The 21155-nt window shown below is 38.3% G+C and overlaps 3 protein-coding genes across 6 annotated transcripts; 2 read left to right on the top strand and 1 right to left on the bottom strand.

Moving 5' to 3' along the window:
• Positions 1–1600: 1600 nt before the first annotated feature.
• Positions 1601–3480, top strand: LOC124416446 (protein arginine N-methyltransferase 6). Its single transcript, XM_046897543.1, has 4 exons — positions 1601–1654; positions 1826–1940; positions 2079–2445; positions 2755–3480. The coding sequence occupies exons 1-4, from the start codon at positions 1601–1603 to the stop codon at positions 3266–3268; spliced, it is 1050 nt and encodes a 349-aa protein (XP_046753499.1). The 3' UTR covers positions 3269–3480.
• A 980-nt stretch (positions 3481–4460) lies between these two features.
• Positions 4461–6063, top strand: LOC124416453 (lysM and putative peptidoglycan-binding domain-containing protein 3). 2 transcript variants are annotated; one of them, XM_046897559.1, is made up of 3 exons: positions 4461–4694; positions 5056–5201; positions 5278–6063. In XM_046897559.1, the coding sequence occupies exons 1-3, from the start codon at positions 4673–4675 to the stop codon at positions 5833–5835; spliced, it is 726 nt and encodes a 241-aa protein (XP_046753515.1). In that variant the 5' UTR covers positions 4461–4672; the 3' UTR covers positions 5836–6063. The 2 variants fall into 2 exon arrangements, with proteins under 2 accessions (XP_046753515.1, XP_046753514.1); XM_046897558.1 differs by having other exon boundaries at positions 4462–4694; positions 4991–5201.
• An 811-nt stretch (positions 6064–6874) lies between these two features.
• Positions 6875–10677, bottom strand: LOC124416459 (40S ribosomal protein S11). Of its 3 annotated transcripts, XM_046897572.1 has the most exons (7): positions 10573–10599; positions 9573–9698; positions 9397–9513; positions 7797–8002; positions 7410–7559; positions 7153–7187; positions 6875–6974 (listed from the first exon to the last, which is right to left on the bottom strand). In XM_046897572.1, exons 1-5 carry the CDS (start codon positions 10582–10584, stop codon positions 7436–7438), a joined length of 585 nt encoding a protein of 194 aa, XP_046753528.1. In that variant the 5' UTR covers positions 10585–10599; the 3' UTR covers positions 6875–6974; positions 7153–7187; positions 7410–7435. The 3 variants fall into 3 exon arrangements, with proteins under 3 accessions (XP_046753528.1, XP_046753527.1, XP_046753526.1); XM_046897571.1 differs by lacking the exon at positions 9573–9698 and having other exon boundaries at positions 10573–10677; XM_046897570.1 differs by lacking the exon at positions 9397–9513.
• Between the last annotated feature and the right edge of the window lie 10478 nt (positions 10678–21155).

The following is a 21155-nucleotide window of genomic DNA, read 5'->3' as shown; positions in this document are numbered from 1 at the left end:
AGTGAATTCTGAATGTTTTGACGGGAAAAGTCGGAGAAAAGACAAGGAATTGTACTTTAGCGAAATTGTCGCCACCTTGATAATGCGAATCAATCGATCGCCCCTTTTGCTTGACGATTTCGTAAACGGTATATGTAAAAGAAAATCACGCTCGATGTGTTAAGCCTTCAGCTTTTAAATCAATCTTGTCATGCGGAACAACTGAGTTTTCAAGTTCAAATTGACCGTGCCTTTTGCGCGATGATTTGATACCTTTTGGTTCTGAGAGAAAGTGCAGTATTTGATCGCAGAGTGTACAGTGATGATGAAGAATCTTGTCGTAAGTATTTATAGAACATATCTGAGGGGAATGAAATTATTTTTTTAGTAATTGTATTTTTTTGTTTGTTTCAGGGCAACGAACTAATTTTTTTGTCAAGTATACCGAGAAATGTTTAGTGTTCACTCGAACGACATTGTTTTTGTTGGTGCACGCACTTTTGTCATTGTGCTAATCGTACTTTCGTTTGTTTTAGCTAACCAAACCTTTTGTCTGTTTCAGCTGATGAAACTTCATAACTGTTTCATTTAACCAGAACTTTTGTCTGTTTCACCTAACCAGACCTTTTGTTTGTTTCAGGTAACTAATTGTTTTGTCTGTTTCAGGTAATTAAACTTCGTAGTATCTTACGTGATATCATATCTCTATTCATATGAATGAGTGCGACTGATGTGTATTTTTTTTTTTACCTCCACGTCATCCGGATGATAAACAGTCACGACTGGAAATACGGTGCTCCAAATCCGATGAATGGTGTAATAGGCCTTGTTCATCCTGCGAGCCACGTTCCATAATTCTTCTGCAAAACCCGGAATTCGACCGTTTCAGGGAGCCAAAATTTCAGGTAATCAAACTTATTGACTGTTTCAGGCCTTTTGTCCATTCCAGCTAATTAAATCTTGGGACTGTTTGGTTGATTCATCTGTTGTCTGTTTAAGCTAAATAAACTTTTTGCTTATCCAATCTTTTGTCTTTCCTATAAAACTTTTATACCAACATCTGAAGGGATTACTGGTACAATTTCCGGAATCGTCAATAACGCCTTGATAAGTCCTGCTAAAATCGAATTAAGATCTGTTAAATTGCTGATCGGAGAAATATCTCACCTCAGGCGCTTTGGCAAAGTATCTTTTTTGAGGTGAAATATTTTCCCGATCAGCAATTTTTCACAGTACATCTTAATTCGATTTTTGCATGACTTGTCAAGAGTGTGTTTTCAAATATGAGGATTTTAGTAGAAATTGATTTCGATGTAGGTAACAAAAGTTATGTTCGACTACTTTATTTTCTGTGTATGTATGTGTGTTTAGTTATATGAGGAAACGAAGCGTGAAAAAACTACGCCTAGATCACAACGCCCATATTGGCCAGGCCGATAACTACGAAAATCCTGTAACGCACGCGCTCTTCAAATCTTGTATACACCGTGGCTCACAGAAACGTGTCTCTTGAAGACATCCCGGGAATTGAAGGTTATGAGTGTCGCGTGCGGAAGATAGTCTAGCCTACATGGTCTTAATTTTAGCTCTTAGGACGATTGACAAATAACTTAATTCGACAATGGATACCGGCGATTCAACAGATGAATATTTCAAAAGCTACGAGGATTTGGAAGTAAACGTTCATTATGTCACTATTGATCTTTACAAATGTTGATGGTACCAAAAACAATTTGAAAAGAAATGATTGATTGTTGGAATCAATATTTCTATCCTCCTGTTGACCATTTAGTATTGACTTTTCACTGGCGATGGCAGTTTTCTCTCATTGCGCTTGTTTCCGTAGGTTCATCGATTGATGCTAGAGGATAAACCACGTACCCTTGCCTATAAACGTGCAATATTTGCTTGTAGCGAGAAATTTCACAACAAAATTGTTATGGATGTTGGGGCTGGGACGGGTATGAAGTTATCAGTTTCATCACATAACAATTAATCAAATCGATTTCTTAATTATGGAAATGAACTTTAGCATTCAAAATTTAGAGACAAGTAAAGTTTTACCGGTAATATCTGCATTGATTTATGATTCTCAACAGGTATACTGTCGGTGTTCTGTGCCAAAGCGGGTGCTGCAAAAATTTATGCTATAGAAGCAAGCAACATGGCACAAGTAGCAAAAGAAGTAGTTCGCGAGAATGGTTTTGAAAATATTGTTGAAGTGATTCACAGTAGAGTAGAAGATTTAAAAAGTGATGATATCGGTAAAGTTGATATCATAGTTTCTGAATGGATGGGATTTCATTTGATGCACGAGGGAATGCTGGATTCGGTAATTGTGGCCAGAGATCAATTCTTGAAAGAAAATGGACTCATGTTCCCTAACGAGGCCAAACTTTATGCATCTCCTTGTCAATTATCCACTGTGTATGATTTCTGGAACGACGTATACGGAGTCAGTATGGAGTGAGGAAATACATTTTGTTAGCATGGTCGGCTATCGACAATAGTATTTAGTTTCTCGTTGGTTCTATAGATGCCATTATGAGTCTAACTTTTAGATTGCCGGAATGTTTAAATATAGTCTCTGTCTGTGATCGGCACTTTACATATGTTATGTACAAGGTACAGATACAATATTTTGAGACTCTCTTAAGGGCGATAAAGCTCTTGAAATCCCGGCAGTCTACGGTTAGAACAAGCTATGAGCATTCTGATTATAGCACGTTCAAGCCTTACTTTCCTTTTAAGATTCTCTTACATTTTTCTGATTAGATTTGTCAGCCGGGAAGAGAGACGTTTGAAGTCCAAAAAACCAGATATTTCGACTTTAGACGCAAATAACTTACTGACAGATGGAAAGCTGCTCATTTGGCTGGATCTGAATTCAGTAACTATGCCAGAATTAGTGAGTCTCGGTGGTGAAGCTACGGTCGTACCGTGTAATCGAGATGGAATATATCAGGGTCTTTGCGTATGGTTTTCTGTTACATTTCCGGATGGTTCGGAATTATCGACTAGTCCAGAGTACGAATCGACTCATTGGAAACAAAGTATTGTAGTACTCCCACACGATATTCCAGTAAAGAAAGATGAACCAGTAGCGTTCAAGCTCGAACTCCTTAAGGATTCTCTGAAACCAAGAATTTATAATGTGGAATACACTCAGTTAGACCCAGAAAATATCGAACACGATATACCCTGCGATTGTTATATGACCAAGTGTTTAGTGATAAAAGCCTATCTCTCTGAACATCCAGGTGAAAATATCGAGGCTAGTGAAACTTAATTTTTACTACGACGTCACATGTCTTGTCATTTCAAGTACGATACTGCATCTATTCTTGCGTACGCAGGTTTCCTTGCGACTAAATGTATGGGGTAATCTACGTGAAAAGGGAAAGGGTTTCGACCGTTGGTTAGCGATTTTGACGTGTGGCCAGAATCTCATTCTTAACTACCTTGTGAAAACTCTTCCATAGTTTTGGTTCCAAATAATTCTTCATTCCCCGCAAATCGAGATTGCACGAATTTCCCTCGGTCTACTCAATTCATTTGAAAATTTTACTGTTCATGTTGTGAAAAAAGTGTGGTATAATTTTGATTGAACGGTCCTTTTTGTTCGCTAGCAATAAATTATTTTGAAAACTGAAAAAGTTTTCTTTTTCAGTAATTATTGCTGACGAACAAAAAAGTAATGTCTCGCTGAAAATTATACCACAATTTTTATCACAACTTGAACAGTAAAATTCTCAAGTGAATCAAGTAGACTTCAGGGAAAATTCCTTCAATCGCGGTTTGTGGGGAATCAATTATTATTTGCGACCCAAAACTATGGGAGACTCTTCCCAAGGTAGGAAGGAATGAGACTCTAGCAGGATGTCAAATTCGCTGAACATCGGCCGAAGCCCGTCCCGTTTCGTGTCGAAAACAATTGTAATATTTCTTTAAATATTTCAGATACATTTTATGCAACTTTTATAAAATATGTCTGCAATTTTAAGAAAGAAATATTTCAATTTAAATAATTCTGGCGTATTTGTTGTTATGGGGTACAGAGGCGGATGTAAAGACAACTATTTGTAAATGGGATTTTACTTCCATCTATTTTTTTAAATAATTTGAAAATAAACCGTGCCCGTTGGGGTAAGGGTACTCGGAAAAAATTATGTAACACTTAAATTGACCCTTCCACTTCGACCGTAGTTCGTATTAGTCCGTGCGTGTCTAACGCTGAAAGAGATCGAATGCGTTACAAATTTGAACAGTAAAACACAAATTCAAGTGACAAACACGCCCATATCTTGAAACTTGTGTATCCATTTGACACCTTTTGTCTCAAAAAGTACTTTTAGTCAAAATATGACGCGAATATTTTTTACAATTACTCCTGAAAAAATGTTGTGGCACTTCACACGCGTGTGTTTGGTTGACTGCCGTCAGGCGTAACGCCTATTTCCGCGTTTATAACGGTACGCTTGTTTTATTCGAATTGAAAGAAGCGACTGGACATGAATGACATTGCACAAGAAAAGAAAAGTAAAACAGCTGACAATTATAATTTTTTCCTGAAAGGTTATGGAATGTTGTCAGTTATTTTAATACCGCCAACAACGAGTTGTAATCAAGTGAGCACAGTGAAATGTGTCCGTGAAAGTAACAAAGATGCGAAAAATATCACTCAGTAACGGAAATGATGGGCAAAGAACTGGAAGGTAACTGACGTCTTGTCAAGGTTATGTTTGTCCCAAGATAATTTATCCAATATTTCGTTGATTTCTAATTATTCAATGGATATAATACCACGTTAATATCACAACATAACTTTTTTGCAATTTTAACATGTCAACTTGTCCATGCTGTTTTCTTGGGAATTTTTTTCCACCAATCCCTGAAATCTAACTGCTTGCCATTCGCATTTACACTTTGTTACACAACAGTCATTCGACATTAGAAGTTAGTTTGTTGCGGGGTATTTTTCATCTTAAATGTGTACGAATAATTCTTTTAGGCAAAAGGTTTATCAGCGTAGCGGTCAAAGAGAAGGATCCCCAAATTATGTGCTCTTGTATTCAGATGGAGAAAATAGTGGAGACGAAGAGACAATTGCTCTTCGTACGGTATCGAAACAAAAATCACCTCCCCGAAAAGTGGAGGTGATGAAAGTTCAGTTACAGCCTGAGGATACTTTGCAGGCACTCTCGCTCAGATACGGATGCACCGTGAGTAAATGTCACTCATTAGGGAGGAAACAGACAGAACTATGATAGTTTTATCGAATTTTATTTATTCTCACAGATATCTGAATTGAAGAGGATCAATAAAATACATAAAGAAAACGAAATATTTGCACATCGAACAATTAAGGTTCCTGTTGTTGCGTTCTCTCTCTTAACAGAATCCTTAAATCAAAATGAAAATACAGACAATAACGAAGGCGAAATTGGCAATCTTATTACTATCGAGGACTCACCGGCTAATAGCTCTAGAGAGGAACAAATTATCAATCTGATAGCCCTTCCAACTCCTGTACCTCCGCTAAAATCGAATTTTGATTATAACGTATTAGATTCACTATGCGAAACTTCCGCAAATCAATCTGGAAATACACTAGATGACTTAGAGGATGGAGAAAACGATCAGTTACTTGCTTCCGAAGGAAGCAGACCAGAGCGAGATAGTGTATACGCGTTATCGTGTTCTGGGGCTGATTGGGGTCTGTCGTGGCCTCAGCTCGTTGGTTGTTCGCTACTCCTGGGACTTGCAGGACCTCTTATTATTTATTTTTTATTTCTTGCCGAAACTACATCGAAGCATCATTCGAGCGCGGGATACTATAAGCATTTCTTCTCATGAAAATATAAAAGGATCAATTTTTTTCTCACCAAAGTTGGATTATGTGTTTGCTGACAAATATAACTGTATATTATTATATACGTAGTACATCACTCATAGACGCATACGAATTTTGGAGCAACATATCTTTTTGACCTAAAGTGGTTCCGTAATACGTACAGACTGTAACATGTTGATTGCACAACTTGTTTAGTTTCTTCTTGAATACTAACACACGTTTCTTTAATGAATCCGGAAAGAAAATGACAGCGTCTAAAATCCTCAGTCTAGTATTTTACTTGACAAACGGTTATACACTATTTGCATGTATTTTTTTTAAATCTGTGACTGCTTCCAGTTTTTTTCAAGTTCCCAAACTAATACTTCTAATAGAAAATTTATAACACATACACTTTTGTTTGTATAGTGTAATTATTATCAGTGGTTGTATAGTTTAAGAAATAGTGTTCTTTCGGTCACAATTTGAATTCCTCTTAGTTAGAATTGCAAATAATTGGTACTATCTCTGGCTGTCATGTGTATACGCCTAAGCCAACCTTAATCTGGGAGCAATATGTAGGTACTTTGTCACGAAGATCTATTTTTGTTATTTGTAAATCCTTCAAAGTATTATGTATATACCATTAAACCGTGGAACGAGGAAATTTGAATGGCTTGTTGTGTATCAGATAGAAAGGATAGTGTGATTGTGATATGTTGATAAGCAATACTCTAGTTGATTGATTTACTACCGCTGAGTTATTTATAAGATGACCGAATTTTTAGTTATTATTTTACTTTTGTTATTAGCTAGTGATGAAATACGACAAAATATATTTCTAAAATCCAAAACATTGTTTCTTTCTTCAAGTATTTTACAATTAGTTAAATTATTGAAAGGACCGTCACTCAATTAAAACTTTTATGTTCTTTCTTTTACTGCAACATTTCATCTAATGATCCGATAATCGATAATCTCACCCACCGGGTCAGCTATTTATTTGGAAATACTTTGATCTATCAGGAGTTAGTGGTAATCAAATCAACGTAGACATTGCAATTTTTCCTGTAAAATATGACCAGTTTATTTCATCGGTTTACAGGGTTAAAATTTTTATGTTGATACATCAGGATGCGAGCAGTTAGTGTGTATTTTCAATCTGAAACAAACGTATAATATTGGAATTTACAATGGAAGTACAGAATCAAGTATATCGGTTTCATAGAGTTTTCTAAGCACTATTTCAACTGATGGGAAAGCTTATAACGACGATAAATCTATTAATGATTTACCAAAAATCTTTTCGGCATTAGTACGCATTACAAAAGAGTTTGTACCTCGTAAAGGAAATTCATCGCTGACTGCCAGGATCCTGTAAACAAATAAACAATTATACTTCATCCCTTTCGACAAAAACGGTTTACATATTGTTCAAGTAATTTGCAAATCAGTAGACGATATGATGTCGTTCAATTTGTATTCAGAAGACCGTCGTCAAACTCATCATAAAAGTGATAACATGAAGATGAAAGAATTGCATTTGAGCATTAATTGAGCTTCATAAAAAAAGAATAATTTAAATATTTGTACATACCGGATATTTCAAGGATTATCCAGAATTTAGTACTTTTTGAAACTCTTCTTAGACCCGGTTCCCTTCGAGACCTTGAGAACGTTGAATCTAACAGTTTTGCTCAGTGGCCGACATTCGCCAATGGTTACAACATCACCTATTTCCACGTCTCTGAAAATGAAACCATTGTTACATTACGGATTCAGACCAAAACGAACATTTTAATACCGAAGTTTTCAATTAATTTCCACTACATCAGTAGACGATGAAATAAACTTCAATTTGTATTCAGAAGACCGTCGTCAATATCATCATTGAGTAAAGGTTAAAATCAAACTGAGCCAGAAAAGGGCGTGAGATAATTTTGTAATGCTATACATATCAGTATAACATAATTTAAGTAATTACCTGAAGCAAGGGCTCAAGTGGACACTCATATTCCGGTGACGTTTTTCAAATCGATTATATTTCCGGATATAGTGAAGATAATCCCTGCGAATAACAATCGTGCGTTGCATCTTCATCTTCTGTACTACTCCGGTCAAAATGCGTCCTCTAATGGAAACATTGCCGGTAAATGGGCACTTTTTGTCGATGTAGGTACCTTCGATAGCCTGCACAGGAAGGAAAATGAAAAATTAATACGTTACTCGGTACTCATTTGTGTTCGATTTTATTAGTATCAGAAGAAAGTTTCCACCACCATAAAAATAATCGATTTATTTTTAGCTATGAGTTGAGAGAAAAATATGCGTATGATAGAATGCCAGCAATAACAGTATAGATATATTTTCTATTGAAAGTAAAATGAATACATTCGTACTATTCTGGACTTTTGGAAAACTAGCCGCAAACGCGCATGATTCAGGTTAGTAAAACTTGCTCGGATGAAGAAAAAGAGAAAAAACTCTCATTATGAAGCAACAATTATTGCAAGAGAAAAAAGCTGCGATTGCAGATAAAGTGTTAATGAAGTTTTAGATACAAGCTAAATTTCAAAGCCTTTGAGAGATGATTGGTATATCGTTTTACACACATTATTCGCGCATTTATTCATCAGTGTTCACAAGCAGCTAAATCCCAGCAGTCGATCATTTCAGTTAGTATTTATATTGAGAATAGAACAGAGATTGTAATTACAATAATTAAAAATCAAATGGCTTTGTATATGTGTCTAAATCACATGCGTTTATCACAAATCTTAAAAATATTAAAAACATTTTATTATACGGAGCACTTTGCTGTTCCAATAGAACCTGGTATTGCCATTTGAGTTTTAATTTGAAAGTTTTCAAAGGAGGACTAACCAATTGATCGTAAACATAGGAGGGAATAATCACATGGAAAATGTTCCAATTTGCAACTTTGAAAACTGTGACAGGTCGTTATGACATTTCAGATGGAATTAAAAATCCTCATGTTAATTTAAGAATTAATTTAATGTAAAATGTTTCCAAATACTATTTCAAGTTAGAAAGTTTCAAGAATCCGTCCCAAATGAAGTTCGATTAATGATCAGTCAGAATAATTATATCTGTATAATGGAAAAATTGTCTTAGGTTGAAACAGTACTTTGACTAGAATCATGTAATTGATAAGAATCATAGATTTTAATCGTCGTTCTCCTTTGAATTATGATAGAATTCCAAAAATTGTCCCTGAAAATATTTACATAGCAGTTTTAGAGTATTGATACATTGAGAATGTAAAGTGCCGCTTTAGCCAAACATTTGTTTAACCTGAATACAGAAAAGATTATCAAGTAAATAATAAATGAGAAACATGGGAATCAGGTTTGTTAGAAAATATTTGGGACCAGCTGGTAACTTTGCATTATCAATGCACTAGCGCAGCAAACATGTAATTAATAAAAGCACTGGCAATCGGCACACTCCAACACCAACAAGCCACCACCGATCGACGACCAATAGAGCGAGCACCAGGAAAGAACATGAATTAGAACGTTGACCCCATAGACGTTATAGTTTTCTGAAAATCTGTAACAAACCTCACGGGGAGTTTTAAAACCAAGGCCGACACTACGACTCAACCTGAGTGGCTTCTTCTTCAGATTAGCCTTCCTGTTGAGGTTGACCGTGGGTTGTTTCTGAAAAGCCTTTTCCGTCTTTCCGAAAAAAAGAAACAAAGAAACACATTAGTTTACTTCTTCGATGCAATGCTCACCTCGCGAGGAGTCTTAAAGCCAAGACCGACGCTACGGCTATACCTCATAGACTTCCTACGCTTCTGCCCGAGACCTTTCTTTCGATTAAGAAAGATCGTCGGTTGTCGCTGGAAAGAACGCTCGTTCTGCAAACATTCAATCCATATCAACACGCGTGTACAAGCGATTCACTTTTGTCATTCAGTAGTTGAATATTCGCTGACTTTCGATAGGGGCACGATTGTAAAAATTAATTAGACAATAGTTTTGAATTGTGCTAGAAATTCAATCAAATTATATTGCATGTCAGTAGACGATGTGTCACCAAGTGGTATTCAGAAGACCGTCGTCAAGTATCATCATACTGCAATTATTCGATTTTTTTTTCTATCTCAAACAATCATCGGTACTCAGTTTGAATCTGTCAGACAACTTCGCGTGTCTCGTAGTTTAAATCTGTCGAAATATGGAGTTGACACGGTGCCGTTGTGAGGTTAAGTATATATGTTACACCTCTCGGAACTTTTAGCAAATTTTATCTACATCCTAAAACCTCTGTCAGAATGTCATTTTGTAACCGTTTCAAATTTAACCGTAAATATAAACGCGGGGATTGCGGCCAAATTATACGCTGTAAAAACATCTTGATAAAGCGACAAACGCAGCGTCAAAGAGTCGAGTAATTGATTATTCGTACATCAAAAAAATCTCACGTCGAACTTTGAGTTCCATTTATTCAATCTTGGGGTAAGAACGCCTTGAATTGAAAACCTGACGTAGAATCGGGCGTGAAATATATCGAGATGCGAAAATACAAAGTGAAGAGACGACGCGGCCCACGTGTCGGTGGCATAACGTTATCGCATTTTGACTTGGTTTGTTGTTCGCGTGCAGCGTAATTTTGGATTAGGATAAATTCCGGGGTTGTAGAAAACCTACGAACGGTTAAAACTTTTGAAAACAGCGCAGATATCGCGTGGAAGTTACGATTCTCAGTTGGAATAATTACGGGAGGCTTACCTGATCCGCCATTTTGAACTGGTGAAAGAGAGAACCAGAAACGGAAGCTCTAGAATTCAGATGTCTCAATCCGCCATTCGTGGCTCTAGTTGTTTTCCGGCCTTCTCGTGGCGCCATTATTTGAATTTAAAAATGCTTGAAAAGCCACGGACTAGGTAGAGAAAAAATCGGATGCGAGAACGTCTAAAATTTTTTTTATAATAAATCATAGGTAAACGGAAAAATATTCAATGTTTAAATTTATACCTGCGGTTGTGACTATTTAGCTTATTCCACTCGTTCCATGTCAAACTGAACGATTTTCGGTCAAAATTTGAATCTAGGATTGTGATTTTTTTTAAAATTTTACAGACGTATTCTACTAATGAAATAATGAAACACTTGTTTCGCGAAGAAAATTTGCGATTTTTCTTGAACAAGGTAGGCATGGTTGAATATTGTAGGAAATTACAAATAACGTTGTGCATGCGAAAATTCGAACTGCTGTATCTTCGAGTCCATTGGTCGTAGAAAAAAAATGAAATAGATCGATTTCGAAGATCTGGAGTCATTCTATGCAGTGACATATTTCCAATTATTAAATGATTATTATTTTGCTTATAAATTTCACTTCAATTCTGAAGAAACATTAAAAATTTTTAAGTGGAGTAAAACAGAAATAGCGAAACTCATGAATTAACGAATCAAGTCAGTGTTATAATTCATAGTAGATAATCGAATTGGTTTACTTAGATAGAATAAATGAGTGTTCGACTTAAGACTCAATTTCCAATAGTTCTTTCGGTTTGCCATAAATATACATATTTCTTAATTCACCTCTAGTAAGACATCGGATATCGATGCTAAGGAAATCGTCGCAGTTAATTTATTAAAATTCGCACTTTATCCAAATTCATTTACTTATTAGACTCTAGTTCACTTGAAATTTATATGGACAGAATTTCTGCATTTTTTGGGGTAAATGGATGGTTATTTATTCGTTGTATGACAAAATATGGGGAACATTATGTATAGAGTCATTTCAAATAGATACAAAGTGCAGCTGTAAATGAAATGTTTAAAAAAGTATAAAACTTCGAACGGAAATCATCTAGCCACGAGGATTTTTTTTTTAAAGAAAACCTTTAGCACCGGACGTAAATTTTGCGTCGTGGTGTATTCACGGAAATATACCTTTAAAAAACGCAGGAAATAAATTCAAAGAGTCAAGTCCGCGAAGAGTCCGCACAATTTACAAAGCCATAACGCAAAGCGGTTGGTTAGATAGTTGCGGTTTACTTTAGAGACCATTCGTTTACTTCTTGTGGTCGTCTATGGAGTCTAGACGAGCCGCAGACAATGGTCATCCTTATGAAGACTCAATGCGACAGGTGTGAAATTATCATGTCGGGGTTTCAAGATTTACGTTATACCTACGTTTAAATATGACATCTATGTCGTATAGGCTCAACTTGTTTGCAAAAAACTGAATGAAAAACTGGAAAAGCAAACCGAGGGGAATCTCGAATAACTTCTTACGAACGGTGTCTTATGCTATAATATTTTTGCTTTTCGATATTCGTTTTGAATTTATGACTTGAATTAATCAGTGAATCTTTTTAAATATCTTTGCGTTGCGAAATCACGATGGCTTTAAAAACAAATTCATCCTTGCGGGAATCTCATGACTGATTTCTCCGGAATGACCGCTTAACAGTTCTTTAGAGTAGTCCTCGTTTCGCGAATGAGTCGCACAGCCATTCGTCGAATTATGCAAAATTCCACGATACATCTATAATTCAGGTTACGGTAGTTCTGCGATGTCGTGTGCCAACTATGTCGAATACTTTTCACAGCAAGAGTGCAAATATTATATATGCCCGGAAAGTGAAAATTTCGATTTAGGAAAAAAATTGCTCGCATCATATCATACGCATAAAATATGTTTGACAAGCATTTCGCACGTAGATATTGAAAAATTCTTGGAGACAGCTCAACAATATCGGGTTGGCAATTATTAGCTAATCAATCTCGGCTGATCTGCAGTTAAATTATGGATGAAATGTATAGGAGGAATGTTTTGAACGATTTCCTGAATACCTACGTGAAAACAAAAACCGTTAAACTCTCTTATGGAAACGCTTGAAAGTATTGTTTATACTGTGGTTTTTTTTTCATTCGAAATGTATGTCGGTTTTACTCGAAGATGGGTACAGAGTTGTCGATTCACGGAGCGCCGAGAAATCGGATAGAAGCGATCGTTTCAGGCTGGATTTCTTCTCAACAAAATTCCCGTATCCGTGCACCTTGTAGTACCTTTAAGTGCTGCCTACAAGCTGTATTGCAGAGTAAACGCGGCGTCTCGTGCTTATCGTCAGCTAGAAAATTATTTTCTGTAACATTTACTGCTCACTCCTTAATGTCTTCCGCCGTTCAAACGGCTCTCTAACTCAGTACCGAGATAGATATCATAACTACAAGAAGGTAGAATCTCTCTTCCCCTAATTAACTTTTACTCGTCGAAGGTGGGCTTCAATTCTCGCTTTGTACCACACATTCGATCACTTTTATTTTCTACGTACGCTTGTCTATCACGTGTAGCTGCTACGTATCACACACTCAGCAGGTATATCGTGTGCCGTTATTTTCCAGCGTCGGTTCAAAATTCTTTCCGTGACAATTTACACGTCGTTACGATCATCGCGTAGTTTTTATTTGTTTTCTTCTATTTCTTTCACCGCATGTACAAATATTCTCCGAACGGAAAGTGGAAGCTGAATATATCGTTCCAGAAATGGTTGAAATTTCTCAAAAGATTGTCGTATGTTTCTTAGTGTAATTATTATTCTGCAATTCATAAATATACATATACATCTGTGTTAGGAAGTAGAAGTTTGCTGTTCAACTGTAATCACAAATTTTAAAAACCTTGGTACGATTTACACAGAAGCGTGAAAACTAGTCGGGGACAAAATTAGTATTGCGCAATTTTATTAATAAATGATTTTGAACAAGTGGGTATTTTGAAACAAGAGTATGTTTTCTTTATCATGGCTTACCAAATTTCAGACACTCTCAAAGGTTCGAATTAACGATTTTTTCTGAACGTGTATCATTATAGTAACGTTACTAACTTCATCATCATGAAAACTAAGCAATCGTTGCGTCAACCTTCTGAATCATGCGTGTCTGCAAAATTTTCATCGGAACTGTAGAAAGGTGTGTATATATATATATATATATATATATTCATAGAGAGAGATATATAATGTATAAAGTGAGGTCAAAGTACCGAGATGAGAGTTGTTTGAAGAAACGAAACGGAAGAAGATAAAAAAAAGAAAAAAAAAACCTTGCGATTGGTTCGCGTGTTTCTTGGAATCCTTGCATCGAAGACGTTCTCACGTCAGGTTGAACGTGTAATTGTTGGAAATCGGGGTATTTATTGACTGGAAAGAATGCTTATATAGCAATATAAAATGGCAAATACTCTAATACGTTTTGTTGCACGCAGGGCATTATGTGGGTACACACGTATACACACATTACGGTAAATGCTGTTCTTGTACGGGAGCGCCTTATTCCAAGGCTTAACACTCGTGCGGTTATTTTACGCGAATTAACCCGCACAGTCCGTAGGGTCACGTTCATTTCATACCCAGACTCCGTCCGAGGTGTCGGTATGTAAATCTGATTTTAAAACTCCATTTCCTTGGTGCGCATTAATTAAGAATCACTCCGTACACGCAGCGAGTATAGATTTGAAGACATAATCATTGCATCATCGTAAAAATCCATGAACCCCGCAGGCTGCAGCATACATTGTCTGCCGTACGGTACTGCAAACGATATCCTTTCCAGCTGTTGAAACGCTGACAATAAGTCAAGTACCCAGGTACGCGAATTAATACGCTTTTGTAAAAATAAGAAGGCCTGTACTGTGGAAAAGCTCTCAGCTCGCCGCGGTGTGTACAATAAATTAAACGGAGAACGTCTGAGCATTGTACCCGAGCACCTAAGCTCCGCGTCGACTTTTATTTGCGCTTATATGGGTATCGGGCTGCAGGACTGCAGGAGTGCACGAGTCAGTCGGGCCCGCGAGTCAGATAACGCGAATGCAATATACATATAGCTTAATCGAGTCTCGGAGTTGGAACAACGACCTGGATGTCGGGGGTATGGTGAGTACGTCGCCTATGGGAACAGCTGAAATCCAAGGCTGATTAATGACGACTTGACATGCGCGGGCTGTTCGCCTCTCGACCCCCCGGTCCCAGTCCCGGTCCCGGTATACCTACGGGGATACCTGCATGTCCCGAAGCCCTTTGCGCTGGCACTTACTTGAACCTCTTAAGTCTTAACGGTAAACGCGACTCCCACTGCAAACACATTACCGATCATGAGACTCTTCGGGCGTCTGAAACGCCGCGACGGACGAGGGTTATGGAGAGTATATACTATATGTGGCGAGATAAGGGTGCGTTTACGCCGCGGTTCCCTTCGTTCCCTTTTCCGTGATTCTAAAACGCGACTAATGCTCGAACTACGTTTGTCTCTCTTTCTTCCTCGCCGTGCACGGCTGTAAATATCGGACCCATTATCACAGATGAACGTGAATTTTCGGACCAACTCATGCCGGCATGAACGACGAAACCTCTGAGGAGGTATACACGGGCTTGATGAGTAATCATTAGGCGTTATGTGTGTGGGCGAGGGAATGGTAATACTTGAGGGGTGCAATTACGGTGAGATACGTTTAGAAGTCGAGTCGTCACTTATACTCGTACACCATACGTGCGACGTATGTATATATGGGCTTTGAAAAACTCGGAACCCTACAATTACCCCATTATTATCACTCGTTTGCATGCGGCTCTCTTCCTTCGCTCTTGTATGCTGTCTGAATTTTTCCACTCTATTACATAATTCGATCCTCGTCGTAAAGAAATATTTGGATCCAACATCCAACAGCTGCGTGGACGATGCGGCTGAAGCCGTTCTTGGGTATAAGGTATAAGGAAGCGGTGCCGTCGTGTGAATAACTCGGAGAATGAATTCTGCCGGACGGCTACCTGCCACCGCTGCACCATCGCATCGTCAGACAGCGAGGGCTTGTGAAGACTGCTTGCTTGGCACTTGCCAGTTCCTTATTTCCGATGAGTAGTGGCCTACGGTAGGCCGGAATTCACATCGTCGTGGATGCGGCAAAAGGCCGCATCGCTACGATCTATATGCACAAGCCTACGTCGCTGCCAGGCCAAAGAGCCATTATCATCCTAGACAATCCAACAATGCTCTATAGTTACTGGTTCAATAGCTGATATGAATAATTCCTCGATTCAACATACCTGCTCGTCTATCTGTATAGAAATACACTCATTAATCTCAAATGAAATGCATCATACATAATTCTCATGGTATAATCATTCTGCTATTTCCTACTACTGGCTTTCAACTTCTGCTTGTACCTCATCTGATATGGAAATATATCTGAAATTGGATCAGTTACGGTATGCGGAAAAAGTTAAAGTCGATTTGGTGTATTTTGAGGAAAAATTTTGACATTCAATTTTACTAAGCAAGTTGTTTGGATTATTCAGGACTTTCAAATTCAACTGCTTATTTTCTTTACCTTACTTAATACGTGATGCAGCAAGCAATGTGCACAATAATTTTCACATTTCACATTATCGTAATAAGTAACTGCAGAGAGATGCGTTGATGAATTTTCCCTGCAATGTATCTATGTGTAATATGAAAAGACTGCATCGATTGAATATATCTTGAATGGCTCATCGACGCGCGGTGATTAACCAATAAAAAGGTTGGTGCTTCTGAGTAGTTTGATAAAAGTCATTTATCTCTTTCGAGGCGTCTTGGTATAATCGATATCTACGACGCCCTTGTACAATGCTGTCTTATTTATTATTTATTTAGTTTTTTCCGTAAGGAAATAATCGATTCCGAAAGGCACGCAGGGGTATCGATTTCAACACATACAACCAGCGTGTATGGATTTTGATTGATGATACCGTTGATTGACACCGCGTGGTTATACATCATACGTCGTATATACCTCATAACCGGATAATTCGCTGTTCCGGACAACTCTAGGGCATCGGTCATTGGTCAAGGTATCCTTCCGTTTCCAACTAACAATAAATTCCATCGAACTCTGCGTCGTCGTACTGCGATTTAACGAAATAAACATCTCGTTCTAGTAATGAGCTGGCTATAAGCTGCACGCGATTAAGGTATTATACTCTATTAAACTGGCAAAATCGCTGCGGTCTTCGCAATTACTTGATATCTCTATACTCATTGATGGGTTTCTCATATTTCCTTTGAGTCTATTGCCGCTCGCACAAGGATAAAAACGCTTTGTTCTTTCCCCGATATAGTACAGTGCGAAGGGGTATAATACAGCTTAACGATACGTTTATGCACATGGCTTCGAAAGTCGAAACAACGTTACATCATCGGTAACATCATCACGCGTCTTCAAATAACATCTAATGACTCGATGTACGCACCGTGTGCCGCACTCATTGCCAAAGTATTATTCATCCGTCAAACCTGTCCACACGCTTCAAAATTCAACAATACAACGAATTAACCTTATCTTCGGAAATCGAAAGTCTCACCTCAGCTTCTAATACGTCGCTCTGCGTGCGGTAGGTTTAATTAATCGTTTCGATTTCATCTGACGGATGCAGGGGCAAATCAGGAAATGAAATATGAGAAAACGAAAAAGAAAATGAACACAAATTGTATTTCAATTCATCGCAATGTTTCGTTATTACGATTCATGACGAATATAGGCTTAAGGTCCTTACGTCTCTTAGTCAGATACGCGTCCTTCGGCCAGCTGATAGCTATGCTGCGTTAAAACCACTGCCGTGTTTTTGCTCTTCTATTCGTCGATCGATATAGGTGTGTAGATAGAGGTAACGAGTTGATCGGAGTTTTGACGGTCATTGAACAAGGCGTCAATCAACTATCGGCCCCGGCCTTAAGCCCGTATTAGGCGGTATATTGTGCCTACGCAATTGCTTGCAAGTAATATACTCGTATTCATATACATATATATCTATATATGTATAGTTGTATACCTACCTGTACTATACGCGGGGAATATTTTATATCAATCATTATCTAACGACGGACGCGCTGCTGCCCACTTCCGGAGCCGTGACTTTTGCTGCCCAGCTCTGTAATTACTAATTACTGATCTCCCCGGCAATCCTCCAGCGTCCTCAACGCGGATGTAAGGAAGATCTGTCCGTGCTTCGAGATGACGGCATCGTCTTCTTCTTACACTGCCGTTCTTTGTGCCTTTTTTCCCAGCGTAGCTCGGTCGACCGGGGTTTGCCGCCGCCTCTTTCTGTGACCCGTGCACAACATTTTTAGTTTCATTTCGTTTCTTTTTTTGGGACCGTAATGTCTATGGCTGTATCGGGTTGGTGGGTTCATACACGCGTAGTTTTTTTTTTTCAAAACCAAAGCATTAAACGCCGATATTTCGCTACCGATCGTTTCCTGATCCATACACGTGGCGAGTGGGATCTATTTTTATGGATTCCTTCGAGTCTGAACATTCGATAAATTGTAACGCGAAGAAGTCGCGATCTTCGATACACTAGCGATATTCTCGTTAGAGATTTTTTTATGTTGGATGTGGTGGTCGGAATGTATAAATAATCATTAAAGTATGACATTAGGATGCGAGAGAATTTGGCGGATGTTAATCACAACCGTCGCCGCGTCGCGCGTCGTTCCGAATAATAAGAAACACTCCGAGGCTTATACATGATTTATCAAACGTTGATATTCACGTGTTTCTGCGTTATATTATGTTGTACGTATTCATTTTACCTGTATCGAGTTATAATTAAAATCGTATAATGAATGTCCATGCGTGTGTAGTCATTTAGGTAACGCCATGCAAATCATCGAGCATATTGATATAGGCATAAGTATTTTATACCCATTGATTACCGGAGATCCTTGAGCTGAATTGAATATATGTATCATATACATCTCTACATAGGTTATATCATATGTGTATTAAATAAAGCGTGGATCATTTCGATTTCGGTTCGACCGTATTTACTGCAGATCATGGATATTTTCGTACCGGTTACCTCACTGATCGCCGCCCTGCCGATATACAATCGAAATTGAACGTTGAAAACTTGATCCACGATTGCCAAGGTATATACCTTATAATTATTATACGAGCTTGATGATAAGATACATCGCTTCTTATATATTTAATTCGACCATTTTACGACTGTATACTTTAGGCGCTGGCAAGTCGTTCGTCGTTATCAGCCATAATAATTCGACGGTCAGGTACAAAAGCAGGGAAAAGACAAAGCCCTCCTCTAACATCTGAACTTTTATGTCTATATGCCATTTTTATGAATAATCGTCAGTGATATCAACTGAATTGGTTTTTTTTTCTTCGAAAATTCTTCGGAAAAAAATGTAATACAGATTTTACATCTGTTGCGACGAATATGTGGACAGTATTTTTTTCGAGTCAAATCTACATCGATTGTGATAGATTTAACGAAGCATGTTGTAATTCTTACAATTGGTTTTGTAACTCTTGTTAACGGATTTGTAAATCTTTCCACAATTTCTGTAGATTTAACTCGAGAAAAGTGTTGTTGTATCTGCTGTGATGTAAAATCTAGATCATGTTTTTTCGTTTGACGGAGCTTGACTTGACCCAATGTCGAAAATTATGATCGACTAATTCGTAAAAAGGGTGTATAGAAAAAATCGTATATTACAGCCGCTTAACGCCTCTTTGAATCGAAGATCATCGAGTATCTCGAGGGTTGAATACATATCCTCGTACGTATATACAGAATTCAGGAAATTCACTGCGGAGCTCAATGGCTCTTTGAGCCGGGGAAAAAAATGGCGGACGATTAACGTGTCTTGTACATACCTAGGCGAGTTATAGGTATGTACGTGTATCACGGAAGGCGTTCAGAGGTTGAGGTGTAACAGCGGCTTAATGCGATACGCGCAGTGCATATACGTCACCGTGTACGCATGCACGCGTGTACATATATGCACATTGCACACGCGTCTATGAGCGTGCCGGTGCTGCGCAGCACCCTCGTAAGTAACGTGATGGCATCCGCTTTCTATGCGGACAGCAGCCATGCGTCGGACAAACACCTTTGCTGCGGGCTGGCCCCAAGGGTCAGCGTGATTTTTCACAACGGTTTCAGATAAATTATGCATGAATTGTGGCCATATCGTAGTTAAATGCAATCCGTGAGCCGGCGTCTTGGCTCGACTACGGATTCTAGTCGTATATACCTATACCCACAAGCTATAAGCCTCCTCCTCCTCCTCCTCCTCCTCCTCCTCCTCCTCCTCCTCCTCCTCCTCGATTACGACCCGCCGAGTTATTCTCTAGGATATTGTCACATTTGTCAGTGGTTGAGGCTGATCGTCGAAGCCGAAGCCGAAGCCGACGCCGACGCCGACGCCGACGCCGCGTGCTTATCGCCCATAACGGAATGTATACCTTGCCTTATCCTCGAATGGCTTTGCTATTAGAGTTGGGCAAGTTTGCCTGTATTAATGTTAACTTGCCTATTATACACCTAGAGACACGGTGCGGATCTCTCGATGTACGATAATGCGATAACCGTCGGAGCGGGAATAATTACTGGACAATCGTCGTTAAACTGGGATTCTATTTACCAATCAAATTCTTAACCATTACCTAATCGAATTTTGTTCCATTGGGTAATACTGCGGCGGTATTATAGGTACTCATTATCAGTAACGTCGATATTACGACTGTTGAGAAGGTTCTGCGGTTTCGGCAAAAATATCGTTTTATTTTTCACTTAATTATTTTATTACGAGATTGTCGTAGGTTCAGATTTTTTTCTTCAAATTATTACATTCGCAGGAATGTAGCTACAAAAATATATGAATACGAAATACTGGAATTATAAATAAATATAAATAAATGCTTCGTTGCAAAACGCACGCTTTGACATTGTTGAAAATATAGTAGACTCGTTTGATTTTACTCCTACGGTGGCTGATTTTATATGGAAAACTATATTATCTAATTTTGAAAAGATCCTCGAAGCTTACGAACAAAATAATAATTTGATAGAAACTAAATGTAGCGCTATTAGGTACAGCAAGATTAAAAAAAGATGATCGATTTTTGGACAACAATCCAATTTATTAACTTACAGTATAGCCGTAATTATTACTCTGCTTATCTATTACGATCCGAGGATTTTTTGCTGATATTTTTAAACTCTTAACGAGATTTTCGTTCAAATTTGATATATAACGTGAAAACGTGTTGCTTGACGTGAGCAAAGCGAGCCCGAATAAATGTGGCAGAAAAATGGCGGCCCTGCAGTCGAGGGCAGGTCGTGCAGACGGGGAGGACGCTCTCTGATCAGCACGCCTCCGTATGTGCAGGGTCAAAATCATTTCCATAATTATCCCACGATCGGAGAAGACAAGGAAGCGATCACACACCGCAGAGCTTCTTCTCTGCTTCGAATGATGAGACGTTACGCGTGATATTTGTTAAATTACGCCGT

The sequence above is a fragment of the Diprion similis genome, chromosome 2 (assembly GCF_021155765.1).
Source record: "Diprion similis isolate iyDipSimi1 chromosome 2, iyDipSimi1.1, whole genome shotgun sequence".
Classification (NCBI taxonomy): Eukaryota; Metazoa; Arthropoda; class Insecta; order Hymenoptera; family Diprionidae; genus Diprion; species Diprion similis.
The sequence above is the reverse complement of the archived record's forward strand: the minus strand, read 5'-3'. Positions and strand labels throughout refer to the sequence as shown.

What these genes read in the sequence shown, in the direction of transcription:
- LOC124416446 (XM_046897543.1), top strand. Translation starts at nt 1,601, where the DNA reads ATGGATACCGGCGATTCAACAGATGAATATTTCAAAAGCTACGAGGAT. An exon ending in GGATGTTGGGGCTGGGACGG is followed by an intron (nt 1,941 to 2,078) that starts GTATGAAGTTAT and finishes GATTCTCAACAG; the next exon opens with GTATACTGTCGGTGTTCTGT. An exon ending in GTATACGGAGTCAGTATGGA is followed by an intron (nt 2,446 to 2,754) that starts GTGAGGAAATAC and finishes TTTTCTGATTAG; the next exon opens with ATTTGTCAGCCGGGAAGAGA.
- LOC124416453 (XM_046897558.1), top strand. Translation starts at nt 4,645, where the DNA reads ATGCGAAAAATATCACTCAGTAACGGAAATGATGGGCAAAGAACTGGA. An exon ending in GATGGGCAAAGAACTGGAAG is followed by an intron (nt 4,695 to 4,990) that starts GTAACTGACGTC and finishes TAATTCTTTTAG; the next exon opens with GCAAAAGGTTTATCAGCGTA. An exon ending in CGCTCAGATACGGATGCACC is followed by an intron (nt 5,202 to 5,277) that starts GTGAGTAAATGT and finishes TTATTCTCACAG; the next exon opens with ATATCTGAATTGAAGAGGAT.
- LOC124416459 (XM_046897572.1), bottom strand. An exon ending in GCTTTAAGACTCCTCGCGAG is followed by an intron (nt 9,514 to 9,572) that starts GTGAGCATTGCA and finishes TTTTTCGGAAAG; the next exon opens with ACGGAAAAGGCTTTTCAGAA. An exon ending in CACTTGAGCCCTTGCTTCAG is followed by an intron (nt 7,560 to 7,796) that starts GTAATTACTTAA and finishes TTTCATTTTCAG; the next exon opens with AGACGTGGAAATAGGTGATG.